Here is a 12,252-nt window from a genome sequence, read left to right on the forward strand (position 1 = left end):
GGGGGGGGGTGCTCACGGCCGGGCCGCGTGCTTTCCCTGATAAAATTCCTCCCACCGGCTCTCGAAGAACTTGCGCATGACGTGCCCAGCCTTGCCCACGTCTGAGTCGTCCTCGTTGAAGGTCTGGCAGTTGTCGAACACCAGCATGGCGTCGGCCGCAAACTCCTCCGAGCTCGAGTACCTGCGGGCGGACGGAGGTCAGGGCCGGGGGGGGAGCGGGGTGGGGGTCAGGGGGGGTCATGGGCTGGGGGCACCCCCTGCGCTCACCCGCCCCGCAGCAGCCGCGCGCGCATGGTGGCGAAGTCCATGGGGTTCTTGATGATCTTGCGGTAGCCGGGCACCAGGCGCGGGTTGACCGGCTCCAGGAAGGGCCAGGCGTCCTCGTGCGACTCCATCTCCATCAGGATGATCCTGGGGAGGGAAGGAGGCGGTGGGGAGGTGGCCTGGGGGCTCCATGTGTCCCCCCCCTGCGACCCCCCCGTCACCCCGAGCACTCACTCGCAGAAGGTCAGGTCGCTGGGCTGGCTCCGCAGCGTGGCACCGCGCCGCTTGGCCGGGGACAGCCCCTCGGCGGCGTGGCGGGGCACCGGCAGCCCCTCGCGGCGGCGCGAGGCCGCCCGGCGCCGGGGGCTCTCCTCCTCCTCCGCCGCCGAGCCCCCCCCCAGGAGGCGTCCCCGCTTCCGCTTCTTGCCTCGCCGGGGCGAGCTGGGGTCCCGGTACGCCTCCGCCTGCGGGGGGACCGGGAGGGGGTCACCAGGGGATCAGAGCTGGGGGGGAGCTGCAGGAGCCCGGGGGGGTCCCGCCACCCACCTGGGAGACGCAGACGGAGCAGAACCAGTCGCCCTCGGGCACCTCCGTCATCTTGGGCCGGTGGCAGTAGAGGTGGCAGCCGCGGTCGCAGCCGTCACACAGCAGCAGGTGCTCGTCGTCGTCCCCGCGCCGGCACACCAGGCAGGTCTGCGGGGTGCGGCAGGGGGGGGTCAGGGATGCCACGGTGCGGGCCCCCCCCTGCTTCTCCCCCCCCAGCAGGGCGCGGGCTCTCACCACTTTGTTGACCGACTTCTCCCAGGCGATGGATTTCTCCAGCTGGTAGATGCAGAGGGAGACCTGGGCCGCGCTGCGGCACCGCTCCAGTGTCTGCCGCCACGTCCGGACCCGGGGCGTGATCTCGTAGGCGCTGCGGGAGGAGGGACGCGGGGCTCAGCCGAGCCCCGGGGGTCCCGCCACCGGCCCCAACCCCGCGCGGACAAGGGGCTCACATCTCGGTGGTGCCCAGGCTCAGCTCCTCGGGGCCGCTCAGCACGGCTTTCTCCACCACCACCTCGTGCAGGGGCCACAGCGGCTCCTTCAGGTAGCGCCGCTCCACGTTCTGCTCCAGCGCCGCCAGCCGCAGGACCGCCAGGTCCAGGGGGTTGGTGCGCTCGCGGCACAGCGGCAGCCCGTCCCGCCGGCTCCGGACCGTGATGTCCTCCAGGGGCTCCACCTTGTGCTCACAGTACCGCAGGTCATCCCGCGTGGAGTCGGGGCTGGGGCACGTCCAGCCCTGCGGGAGAGAGGGGTTCAGGGAGGGCGCCCGGCCCGAGGCCGCCACGCGGGCAACCCCCGGCCCAGCGCCTACCCGGATCTGCAGGTCAGCCATCAGCACGCGCTGCTCCAGCTCCTCCACCCATTGCAGGATGGAGAGGTCGGTCTCGTAGGCCTTCTCCATCACCGACCACTGAGCCAGGGCTTCCTGAGACACGGCGGCACCGGCCGCCTCGGGGCGCCGGTGGAAGATGGGATCTGGGGACAGAGCGGGGGGTTGGTGGGGGGGGGGGGGGGTGGAGCCAGACCCATGCCCTGGCCCAAGCGGGCAGCTCTTACCCGTGGTGGCGCGCAGGCAGACCTCCCGCAGGTACTCCTTGTGCTTGGTGAGGTGCTTGTGGAGCGCCTTCTCCCGGATGCCCCGCGGGTGCAGCGCGCGAGCCACCGCCTCCAGCTCCTCGGGGTCCTGCAGCCACCACCAGCCGCTCTGCATCTCTGCAAGGCAGCACCACGCAGCTCAGCCTTGGGGCGCCGGCACCCCCTGCCCCACGGCCTCGTGTGGCAGAGCTGGCCCCAAAACCCAACGGGTTTCCCCGGAGAGGAGCAAGGCCACGGCTTGGCCTGGGAGCCAGGGCCTCCGGCAGAGCTCTCACCCGGGGGAACGGGCTGCTCCGTCAGCTGGGTCAAGTACTTCTGTTCGATCTGCTTGAAGAACTTGGTCGGAGGCCGCCCTCGGCGCTTGGGCTGCCCCGGCACGTCCTGGAGCTTCTCCAGGCTGCTCCGGCTCCTGGGGCAGGCGCCGTGGGCCTTGGCGCCAGCGTGGACCGGGGTGGAAGCGAGCAGGGGAGACGTGGGGTCATCAGCGGGGAGCCCGTTCAGCTGGAGGGGACAGAGCCCGTTGGACAAGGGACAGCCCCGCACCTGCTCCCTGCCCCCCTGCCCCAGCACCCCTCGGCCCCCTCCCCGTGCCCCGGCCACTGCGGTCGGCCCCGGGCACCCACCTGCCTGGCCGAGGCCTTGGGCTGCTCGCCCCGGGGCTGGCCGCGGGGCTGCGAGCTGGTGCGCGGAGAGGGCTCGGCTGAGGAGGTAGCGAGGGGGGGTCGGTCGTCGCAGGGTGTCCGGGGCAGCAGGTTGAACCAGGGCCCCCGCTTTTCTACGGCCTCTGTGGTGCTCTCCTCCTCCACCGTGGGGTTGGCCGGGGTCTTGAGCGGCTGAAACCCCCCTTCCCCCTTGCCGGGGCTGCTGTCCGGGGTGAGGACCGAGTCCTTGAGCAGGGATGACTGCGTTTGGCTCAGCCAGGAGAGGAAGGCGGACTGGCTGAGGTCGTGCTGGCTCTGCCCCAGGGTCATCGGCTCCTCCAGGACCCCGTTGATGGGTGGGGATTTGGGCCTGCAGGGTGGGGGCGGCTCCTCCTTGCTCTTCCTCGGCTCCTCCTTGCTCTTCCTCGGCTCCTCCTTGCTCTTCCGCGACTCCTCCTTGATCTTCCGCGGCCGACCCCGGGCACGCGAGACTGTGCAGTTCACCCGGCTGGGCACGGGCACGGGGATGGGGACGGGCACCTCCACGTCCATCGGCTCCTCCTTCACCGGCGCCACGTGGGAGGAAGGCTTCTCCTCAGGGTGCTCCTCGGGAGCCGGATCGGCTGCTGTGAGGACAGCGGGAGGTGAAGGGTGGGGTCTGCAGCGGTGAGGGGGTCTGCAGCGCGGCCCTGGAGCCCAGTCCCCGCTCACCTTCCGCACCCTCCACGAAGATCCCGCCCAGGTGGGGCAGCACCCAGTACCGGCGCCGGTACCGGTCCTGGCCCAGCGAGGCCGCCCGCAGCGTCTGCGAGGAGTGGAGCAGCTTCTTGCGGAAGAACATCTGCCGCTGCGGGGAGAACGCGGGCGGTGAGGGACCGCAGGGACGGGCACCAGGGGACCCGCAGCACCAGGCCAGCCGCAGGCCCTCCGCCTCCTGCTCACCTTGGCCAGCTTCTCGATCTGCCGCTCCAGCTCGGGGACGCTGGAGGCGGATGTGTCGGCCTGGGGGAGGCAAGGGACCTGTCAGGGAGGCATCGGCAGGACCGGGAAGAGATCCCCCTAAGGCTGTCCCGAGCTGCTCCCTGTCCCCGGTGGCCACATCCTCACCTCCTCGTCCCGGCGTGATTTGCGTCCTCGGGTCTCCTCCTCCTCCTCCAGCTCCAGGCTGGGCTCCTCCGTCAGGCGGGAGCTGCGCCTGCGCCGCCCGTCGTCCAGGCCCGTGATCTCTGACTCGGGGCGCCCCGTCTTCTTGGCCAGGGCCACCTTCAACCTGCCGAGACGCGGCGCAGCATCCAGCACCCGCCTGCTCTCTGCCTCGCTCCCCGGCAAGCTGAGGCGTGCAGGCACCCGGCGGCACTGCAAGAACGCCCCAAGCCTGCTCGAGCCCCGGGGGCGCGGAGGGGAAGGTTTTGGAGACCGCGGGCAGGAGCCAGCCGCGTCCCGTGGCGCAGCGCCCACCTGCGCAGCCGGCCCTCGATGATCCACTTGCTCTTCCTGTAGTTGGCCATGCTCTCCAGGGTCTTGTCGATCTCGCTGCAAGGAGACAAGGGGCTCAGCTCCACGCGGCTCCGAGAGGACAGGAGCAGAGCCCACGTTCGCCCCGAGCCCGCGCTCACTTGATGATGAGGGTGCTGCTGTTGAGCTCGTTCACCAGGAAGGCCAGGATGGCGGCCTTCTTGTCGGGGGGCAGCGCCTGGAAGGGCTTCGTGCGCAGCCCCTCGCACAGCTCGTCCTCCGCCCCGTACGCCGTGAGGAAGCAGCGCAGCACCTCGGAGACGGTGTCACGGTTCAGGCTGATTTCTGACACCTTCTCCCCCAGGATCTTCAGGGACTGCGGAGCAAGAAGGGATGTTAGGGAGCATGGGAGGTCAGCAGGAAGGGAAAAAAAATGGATGGGGACACCAGCAGCTGAGCTGGGACAAGCCAAGCCTAAGAGGGGGTGAACCCAGGGGTGTTCACGGACGAGGCTGGGAACTGGAGGGGCACAAGGAGAGGCAGGGGAGGCTGCAGCAAGGACAGCACCTCCTGGAGCGCAGCGCGGGCGCCTCGTGGGTGCCAACAGCCCTGCTGCCCACGTGTGACAGTGAACACGGGGACGGGGACGCAGCCGCTCACCTGGCAGTAGGGGGGCAGCCCGGGGTCGTAGAGCGCAGCCTGCAGCAGCCGCACCAGCAGGTCCTGCACCTCGCCCGCGCTGTCACCCACCCCCAGCAGCCCCTCCTGCAGCGTGCACAGGCTGGGCACGTCCTTGGCCGGGTCGAAGCCCAGGACCTTGCCGTAGCTCTGGAGGAACTCCACCACGGTCAGGCAGTTGGAGAAGGCGTGGCTGGGGAGGACGAGGCCCGGGATGCGGGAGTAGGCCGGCAGCGGCTGCAGGGCAGGAGAGGAGGTGGTCAGGGCACGCGAGGCACCAGCCGGGCTATCTGCCCGTGGGCTCGAGGCACCGGCCAGGCTCTATCTGTCCATAGGCTTGGCCCGGCCGGCTCCCCCCACATGTCGCCGCAAGGCCCAGCCCACCTGGTGGTCCCCCAGGCACATGTCCTCCGTGGGCTTCTTCATCTCCTCCAGGATGAGCTGCTGCCGCCGCCGCTCCTCCAGGCGCCGCTGGGCCAACACGCCCTTGTCCACCTTGCGAGTCCCTTTGCCCTTCTTCTCCTTGGGCCGCACTTTTTCCTTGCCCTTCTCCGGTTTGCCCTTCTTCTCCTTGGCCTGAGAACCAAGCCCCGGGATCTGTGGGGATGGGGGGTCCACCCCTGCCTCCTCCAGGCCCCCCACAGCCGCCGCAGACTCACCTTGGTCTTCTTCTTGGCTTCCTTCGCTTTGGGAGCTTTCGCTTCCTGCTTCTGCTTGTTCTTGGCCTGGGAGGGACAAGACCCAGCTCAGGGAGATGGCAGCTGAGGGGGGGGGAACAGCAGGAGCCCCCTGTCCCAGGCAGTGGGCACAGCTGGGGCCCACGGAGCTGCGGGACATGGAGGAACCCCGGAGCTGCCCCCAGCCCTCGTCCTGGCCACCCCCCACAGCCACTCGTACCTTCCTCCTCATTTTCTTCTTGATCTTGCTCATTTTCAGCTTGTCCTCATCGCTGAGCACCTCTGCGAGGGCAGAGAGGGAGGCTGGCACCAGGGAGCGGGCGCCAGGGCTGCACCGGAGTGGGCGCCCCCCGGCAGGGTGGGCTGCGAGGGGCAGCACCTGAGCTGGAGGGGCCGGGGAGGGGTACCTTGGGCTTCCAGCCTCTTCAGCAGCCGAGCGTCTGTCTTACTCAGCAAATCGACCATCTTGACCTTGGGGGGCCGGCCCCGGCCACGCTTCACGGCGGGCGTCTCCTTGGTCTTGGCCTTCTCCGCGTTGCGGGGACGCCCGCGCTTGCCCGTGATGGCCTGGATGCGGGAGGGGATCTCCTCGGGGCTCAGCTTCACCCACTGCAGGCCCTGCGGGACACGAGGTGGTCACCCCCCGAAGGGACACCCCCACGGCCCCACTGCCAGTGCCGCGTCCAGCAGAGCAGCCCGGGGTCCCACAGCACAGCCCGGGTGCCCGGCCCACCTCCGGCGTGTCCCGCTCCTCGTAGAAGTCTCCCACCGGCATGCGGGGGCTGAAGCTGAAGTGCTCGCGGCGGACGTCCTGCACCACGTTCCTGCTCAGGTACTGGGGGCAGGAGGAGGAAGAGGAAGATGAAGGCCGTGAGGGTGTGTGAGAGGATGAGGCTCAGAGCTCCCGGCCCCCCGGCAAACAGCGTCCGCCCTCTGCAGCGGGGGACTCCGGCAGGGCCGAGGGCTGAGCAGGGCCTGGCCCCTTCGGCGACGCTGCCCTCTCGCCGCTCGCCGTACCTTGATCACCTCCGGGAACTGCTTCATCCTCTTCCCGCAGGGCCCGTAGTACCAGGTCTCGCCCTGCCAGCGGTGGTTCCCCTTCTTGATCCTCACCTCCCTCCTCCACCTGGGCACAGGAGCGCCTCAGCCAGGGCCCGGCACGGCCTCGGCCACGCGGGGCCCTGCGGCCGTGGGGCGGAGGGACGGGGACGGGGCCACGTACCCGTGCTGCAGCGGGAAGCGCACCTCCTCCGGGGTGGCGATGCGCCTGCGGGGGACATCCCCTGCGGGACAGAGGGGACCTGAGCTCAGCAAGCGCTGGCGGTGCGCTGGGCACCCAGCCAAGGGGGGGCTCCGTCCTCACCTCCCGCCGACACGCTGAGCGGGGCGGCCTCCTCGCTCTCGCCTTCTGGCGCAGCTGAAGCCTCTGTACAGCTGTCAGCAGCCTCCTCCTCCTCCTCCTCCTCCTCTTCCTCCTCCTCCTCTGCGGAGGGGGATGCGGATTCTGCCTCCAGTGGAGCGTCGTCGAGCTCCAGGGACCCCGACTCCTCCGGCCCCGCGTGGCTGCTGCTGTTCAGGTCTAGGCTGCTGTCTGCAGAGCCAAGGTCAGGGACGTCACCGCGAGCTCTGCTCCCTTCCTGCTCCGCCCATGGCAGCGGACAGCCCCCACCCGCCGAGCACGAGGACAGAGCTGCGCGTCCCCCTCCCCGCGGGCAGCCCCGGCAGCATTTGGCCCCGCGCCGGCTCCCCCCAGCACGCTCCGAGCCGGGGCTCCTCGGGCTCAGCACCGGGAGCTGCGGGGTCCCCACACACCCGCTGCCACTGGCCGGGGCCCACGGCCCCGCACAAAGAGGCGCCGCACGGCGGCTGGGTGGCCGTGCTCCCCCCGCGGGGGCAGCCGGGGGGCTCGTGGGGCCGTCCACGTACCGTGCAGGGCGGGCGGCGAGCCGGGGCTGGCGAGCAGCGGGGGGGCCGGCCGGCCGGCCGCCAGCAGGCTGAAGGGGCCGGCGGCGTGGAGGGGGGGGCTGGTGGAGCAACGCAGGCTGGGCACGTCGGGGGGCTCCTCCAGGGGGGACTTGTCGCTCACCAGCTGCGAGTCGTCCATCGCGTAGAGGTCCCCGGTGCCTGGGTCTGGGGGGGGGGATCAGCACCAGGACCTCGGCGGGGCCGCGCGCAGGGGGCCCCCCCGTCTCCGAGCACGTTGGGGGCACGCAAACCCACATCTCCGCTCCCGGGGGGGGGCGGCCAGACCCGCCGGGTGGAGAGGGCCTCGGGGTCGATCAAACCCCCCCGCGCCCCCCCTCCCCCCGGAGCCGAAAAGGCGCCGGCAGAAGAGGGGTTAAGGGATTTCGGCGGCCCCCCCCCCCAGCCACGCCCCCTCCTTTGGGAAGCGGAGCCCAAAATGGCCGTGGTGGCGGCGATGTTCACCAGCGCGGAAGTTCAGGCGCTGAGTAACAGCTTCGTCACGGAGCTGGGAAGGGAAGGAAGGGAGCGCGGAGGAGGGCTGGCGCGGGAGGGACGCGGGCGCGGGCCCGCCCCTCGCCTGCCCAGGGCTGGCGCTGCTGGAGGAGGCAGCGCCGAAGGCCTCCGCCATCGCCATCGGCCTCCGCCGTCACCCCGGGGGAGAGGGTCCCGCGCTGCCCGGAGGAGGTGGGACGGGAGCGGAGGCGGCCGCCCCACGCCGCCGGCCGGGAGTTGCCCGGCACGCGCCCGGCCTCTAGACCCCAGTGCCGCGGCGGGCTCCCTACCTGCGGCCAGGGACTCGAAGGGCTCCAGGGGGTCTTCGCTCAGGATGTGCGCGTCCTCCAGCGGAGCCGAGATGGGCGACGCGTCCCCCAGGCAGCCGCTGCCCACGGCAGGGGCCAGGACCGAGTCCTCCTGGCTGAGCGGCACCACGGCGGGGGCAGAGCCGTTGTAGCCGCAGAGCTTCAAGTCTAAAAGGAGCAAGAGTCCGAAAACAAACCCTGGGGCAGGAGGCACTCAGCCCGGGGCCCCGCCAGCCCTGCCCCGAAGGCGTTGTGTGTGGCGCGACCCGCTGCTCCTGCCCGACCCGCTGCTCCTGCCCTCATCCCCAGGCCACGGCTGTTCGCTGCCCAGCCTCCTCCCGTCCTTCCCCGCTGCCTCCCAGGGCCACGCTGCCACCAGCCCCCTCCCAGCGCCCGTCCCGGGGTCTCTGCGGGATGCCAGCCCCCAGGGAGTCCCGTGGCGGGTGGGCGGCCGCAGGACCCCGGCTGCTGCACGCCTCTGCAGGCGGATGGGAACGCTGCCCCGCCGGCGGTGATGCCACAGGCGCCACTCAGCCCAGCCTAACAAGATCCCAAAAGCTGCTCCACGCCGCGAGGCCAAACCCCGATGGGACTCACGGAGGGGGGTGAGGCCGGCCCACCCCAGGGAGCAGAACGCCCGATGCGGGGGACCCCGAGCCAGGGCTCCTACCTGGCTGCGTGTCCTCCAGCTCCATGCTGCCCACCAGCCCGCCCCCGTTCTCTGCGATGGCCGGGGACATCTCCTTGGCGGCCTCGGCATCGCCCTCGCCGGCGCCTGGCTCCTCCGGTGGCAGCGGGAAGGGGGGCTCGCCAGAGCCCAGCATGGGGGACGGCTGCGAGGCCGTGTAGAAGCTGGCCGGCCCGTTCGGCATCAGCTCAAAGTTCTGGTCGTGGAAGGAGTCGTAGAGCTCCTGAGAGTCAAAGTTCAGCCCCATGGAGCCGGGGGTGCCGTTGCCCCAGAGCTCCTGCCCGGTGCCCCGCAGGTTGGCGCCGTGCCCCGGGGAGGCCGGCCGGGACCCCCCCGCCACGCCGTTGAGCGGGAACTGCGCGAGGCTGGGGAACGGGGCGGTGCTGGGGCTGCCGTCCTTGAGGCCGCCCGCGCCGGCCGGCTGGTACTGCGCGTAGTCCCAGAGGCAGTCGTAGGAGCGGAGGTGAGAGGTGCCCGAGGAATGCGTGCTGGAGGTGAAGGTCCCTGAAGTACTGGTGTGAGATACAGTAGAGAAGCCATTGACATTCATGCCCCCGTTCAGGCCTGCGGAGAGCGAGAGGGGAAGAGACAAAGGCGTCAGCGGCACGGCAGGGACTTCCCAACGTCCAGGCCAGACGGGAGGGCTTGGGGACAGCCGGGTGATGCCCCCCGCCCTGCCCCAGCGCCACCAGCGCTGCACGGAGCAGGCTGCTCCCTCCCGGAGCGGAGGAACGGACCCCGTGGGGCTGCGAGCAGCAGGAGGCGGGGGATTAGCCGAGTGCCTGGCAGGGCTGCGCAGGGATCAGCCGGCTGGCCAAATCCACGCGCAGACCCCGTTCCGGCCTGGCCGCTCTTTTCTAGGCCAAAGCAACCAGGGGTGCGTAGAGATCCCTCCGGCCCCCAGCCCCTGCGTGGCCGGCGTAAGCTCCCAAGGTTCACCCCCGTCCCCGCTGCCCTGGGACTCCCTGGCACGGTGGGGACCTTCCAAAGACTACGTGGCCGAGGCTCCCTCCTCGTGCCAAGGACGTGAAACCACGAGGGGACGGCTGGGGCGGCGCAGCCCTGCCGAACGCACGTTCAGTGGTGAGCCAAGTCCCCCGTAACGAGGGCGGACGCCGTCACCGCGGCCTGGCGGGGGGACGTGGGGTGCCCGGGGGGGCTGCGGCACTTACTTTTCCCTTGCGGGGGGAAGCTGAGTGCAGCCCCGTTGGTGTACAGGCTGTCCCCTGAGGAAGGCGTGGGTTTCAGTCCTGAGGCAGTAGGTACGGAGGAAAGGCCCGGGAAGTTGAAATGGTTGTTTGTGTCCATGTCTGGGAGGGAAGAAGAAGGTTACACGCTGCCCGGCCACCCAGCGGGGCAGGGTGGGGGCCCCCACCCACGTGGGAGGCTCTGCCCCACGCCCTGCGCTCGTGCCTGGGCACAGCCGCTCCCCAGAGCCGGCGGCGCCGTGCCCCGCAGGATGGGGCTGGGGGCAGGGAGAGCCCCTGGCCGCCATCTGGCAGCGGCCAAAGCCCCCCCGTGGCCCCTCACCGAGCCCAAGGTGCCGCATCCGTGGCAAGCCGGCCCCAGGCCCAGCAGCGCTGTGTGTGCCGAGCTGCCACCTGCGTGAGCGCAGCTCGTCACCGCGCTCCCGTGTCCCCAGGGATGGCTGCCACCGAGCAGGCTCGCCTGCTCCCCTTCCTGCTGCACTGAACTCAGCTCTGCGCCGAGCCCCCCCCTCCACTGGGCTCCCGAGCTGGGGCAGGAGCCCGGTGTGAGCCCCCCCCCCCCCCCCCCCCAGGGTCTGTGACCTTGTGGGGACACGGGGTGGCCTCGGCTTCCCCTGGGAACGTTGCGCTTCCCAGCAGAGTCCCCTCAGACCCTGCGTCCCCCCTGCCCGCGGCACGGCTCAGCGATGCCGCAGGGGGCACGGCCATGCCGCCCAGAGCCCGTCCCCTCCCGAGACGCGGCTCCGGGGACGTCTGCGCATCAGCTGCTCCAGGCAGGATCTGGGCTGGCCTCGTTTCACAGCCGGGGGCTCCGTGCCCCGCCGTCCCCAGCTCCTCGCCCTGAGCCAAGGAGGAGCCGCGCCGGCTCTGCGGGCCCAGCTGATGAGATGGGACCCCCGGGACCCCCCTGGTCCCCCACCCCACGGAGGGCAAACCCGCGATCAGCCGAGGGCAGAGGCGGCGTTGGCCCCGCCATCCCCTGCGGAAGGGCCGTCGCCGCCACAAGCACGCGGCCTCGCAGCGCGGCCGTGTCGAAACCTGGACGGGGATTTCATCACGGCCCAGCCTGCGCCGCCCGGGGCTCCAGCGGGGACGGAGCCCCCCCGGCCGCCGGGGACACCGGGCTGATTCATCCGCCCGAGAAACCCGTATGGGCGGTGACGCAGCTGCCACACGCATGGCGCTCCCGGGTGTCCCGGGTGTCCCCCCCCCCCACAGCGAGCTAGGACCAGATCCCGGCCCCGCCACCCCCGGCCCAGCTCTGCCCCTGCCCGCCGGACCCTTCCCCCGGGAAAGGCCGGCCGGAGGCCGATGAGAAGAAAGGAAAAAAACCTTTCCGGCACCACCCAGCCTCTGATGTGCCGGCCGGGAAAGGCGCTGCAGGGCCGCGGGAGGTCAGAGGAGGCGGCCGGAGGTGCCAGAACCGGACAGGTGGCTGCTGCGGGCTGGGGCGCGCGCCAGCGCTGGGAGGGGGCCGAGCAGAGGCAACGGGGGGGGGAGAGGAGCCAGGAGGGAGCGCAGCAGCCGAGAGGGCGGAATAAAAGCAGGGAAGACGGGGAACCGATGGCAGCAAGCGCCAGGAGGCCGAAGGGCAGGGAAGGGAGCGGTGCTGAGCGGCGACGCCGTCCCCAGGAGGGGAGCGGGGGTCCGGCAGCGCCTCGCACTGGGGACCAACGGCGCGCCGGGCGCTGGCACGGGGACACCGGGGCCTGTCCCGAGCGGAGCCGCCCTCGGCACCTCCGGGAGCGGTGCCAGCACCCGGCCGCCCGCTGCCAGCCCTGGGTGCGGCGGGCAGAGGCCACCCGTCACGGCCCTGCCGCAAACTGGGCCAGGCCGTAACCGGAGCCGTGCGGGCAAGGAGGGCGAAGGCCTGGCCGCGGGGATGCGCCGGCACCGGGGGCAGCGCCAGGCCCGGGCCGGACGGAGGCGGGGGCCGTGCCCGGTCCCCCGGGGCTGGTGCAGTCGGTGCGGTGGGCACCGGTCAGGGCGGCTGCGAGCAAACTGGGCTGGGGGCCGTGATCCCACCGGGGCCCGAAGCCCCCGGAGCGAGGGCTGCGAGCGGGCGGCGTTGTCAGCGGGGGCTCCCCGGGAGCGTCCTCGGTGGCCCCGGGCAGCCCCGGGAGGGGAACCGGGAGCGAAGCGCGGCCGGGCCGGGGAGGACGTTTCAAAAACAAGGCGACGCAACCCCCGGCTGCCATTTCCCGGCCGCTTCCTGCAGCGGGGGGGGGGGGGGGGGGG

General features: G+C 71.7%; 1 protein-coding gene across 3 annotated transcripts in view; it reads right to left on the reverse strand.

Annotated features, from left to right (window-relative positions):
- Positions 1-10,520, reverse strand: part of BAZ2A (bromodomain adjacent to zinc finger domain 2A) — a 26,790-nt gene extending 16,270 nt beyond the window's left edge. Inside the window, exons 1-29 of one of the 3 annotated variants that reach the window (XM_035313207.1) lie at positions 9,979-10,520; positions 8,789-9,370; positions 8,101-8,286; positions 7,280-7,483; positions 6,717-6,944; positions 6,576-6,636; positions 6,371-6,479; positions 6,087-6,188; positions 5,761-5,971; positions 5,574-5,635; positions 5,336-5,401; positions 5,061-5,252; positions 4,659-4,913; positions 4,160-4,374; positions 4,002-4,076; positions 3,651-3,813; positions 3,486-3,545; positions 3,255-3,390; positions 3,006-3,169; positions 2,526-2,963; positions 2,178-2,403; positions 1,864-2,019; positions 1,619-1,782; positions 1,260-1,543; positions 1,045-1,177; positions 811-957; positions 499-728; positions 268-411; positions 1-181 (exon numbers count right to left, since the gene is read on the reverse strand). In XM_035313207.1, the coding sequence (XP_035169098.1) occupies positions 13-181; positions 268-411; positions 499-728; positions 811-957; positions 1,045-1,177; positions 1,260-1,543; positions 1,619-1,782; positions 1,864-2,019; positions 2,178-2,403; positions 2,526-2,963; positions 3,006-3,169; positions 3,255-3,390; positions 3,486-3,545; positions 3,651-3,813; positions 4,002-4,076; positions 4,160-4,374; positions 4,659-4,913; positions 5,061-5,252; positions 5,336-5,401; positions 5,574-5,635; positions 5,761-5,971; positions 6,087-6,188; positions 6,371-6,479; positions 6,576-6,636; positions 6,717-6,944; positions 7,280-7,483; positions 8,101-8,286; positions 8,789-9,370; positions 9,979-10,114 (5,298 nt within the window). In that variant the 5' untranslated portion in view covers positions 10,115-10,520 and the 3' untranslated portion in view covers positions 1-12. Of the gene's footprint in view, positions 182-267; positions 412-498; positions 729-810; positions 958-1,044; positions 1,178-1,259; positions 1,544-1,618; positions 1,783-1,863; positions 2,020-2,177; positions 2,404-2,525; positions 2,964-3,005; positions 3,170-3,254; positions 3,391-3,485; positions 3,546-3,650; positions 3,814-4,001; positions 4,077-4,159; positions 4,375-4,658; positions 4,914-5,060; positions 5,274-5,335; positions 5,402-5,573; positions 5,636-5,760; positions 5,972-6,086; positions 6,189-6,370; positions 6,480-6,575; positions 6,637-6,716; positions 6,945-7,279; positions 7,484-8,100; positions 8,287-8,788; positions 9,371-9,978 lie in introns of all 3 variants that reach the window. The other 2 variants (XM_035313206.1, XM_035313205.1) reach the window with 2 other exon arrangements.
- Positions 10,521-12,252: the final 1,732 nt, after the last annotated feature.

Source organism: Oxyura jamaicensis, assembly GCF_011077185.1.
Source record: "Oxyura jamaicensis isolate SHBP4307 breed ruddy duck chromosome 31 unlocalized genomic scaffold, BPBGC_Ojam_1.0 oxy31_random_OJ73, whole genome shotgun sequence".
Taxonomy (NCBI): Eukaryota; Metazoa; Chordata; class Aves; order Anseriformes; family Anatidae; genus Oxyura; species Oxyura jamaicensis.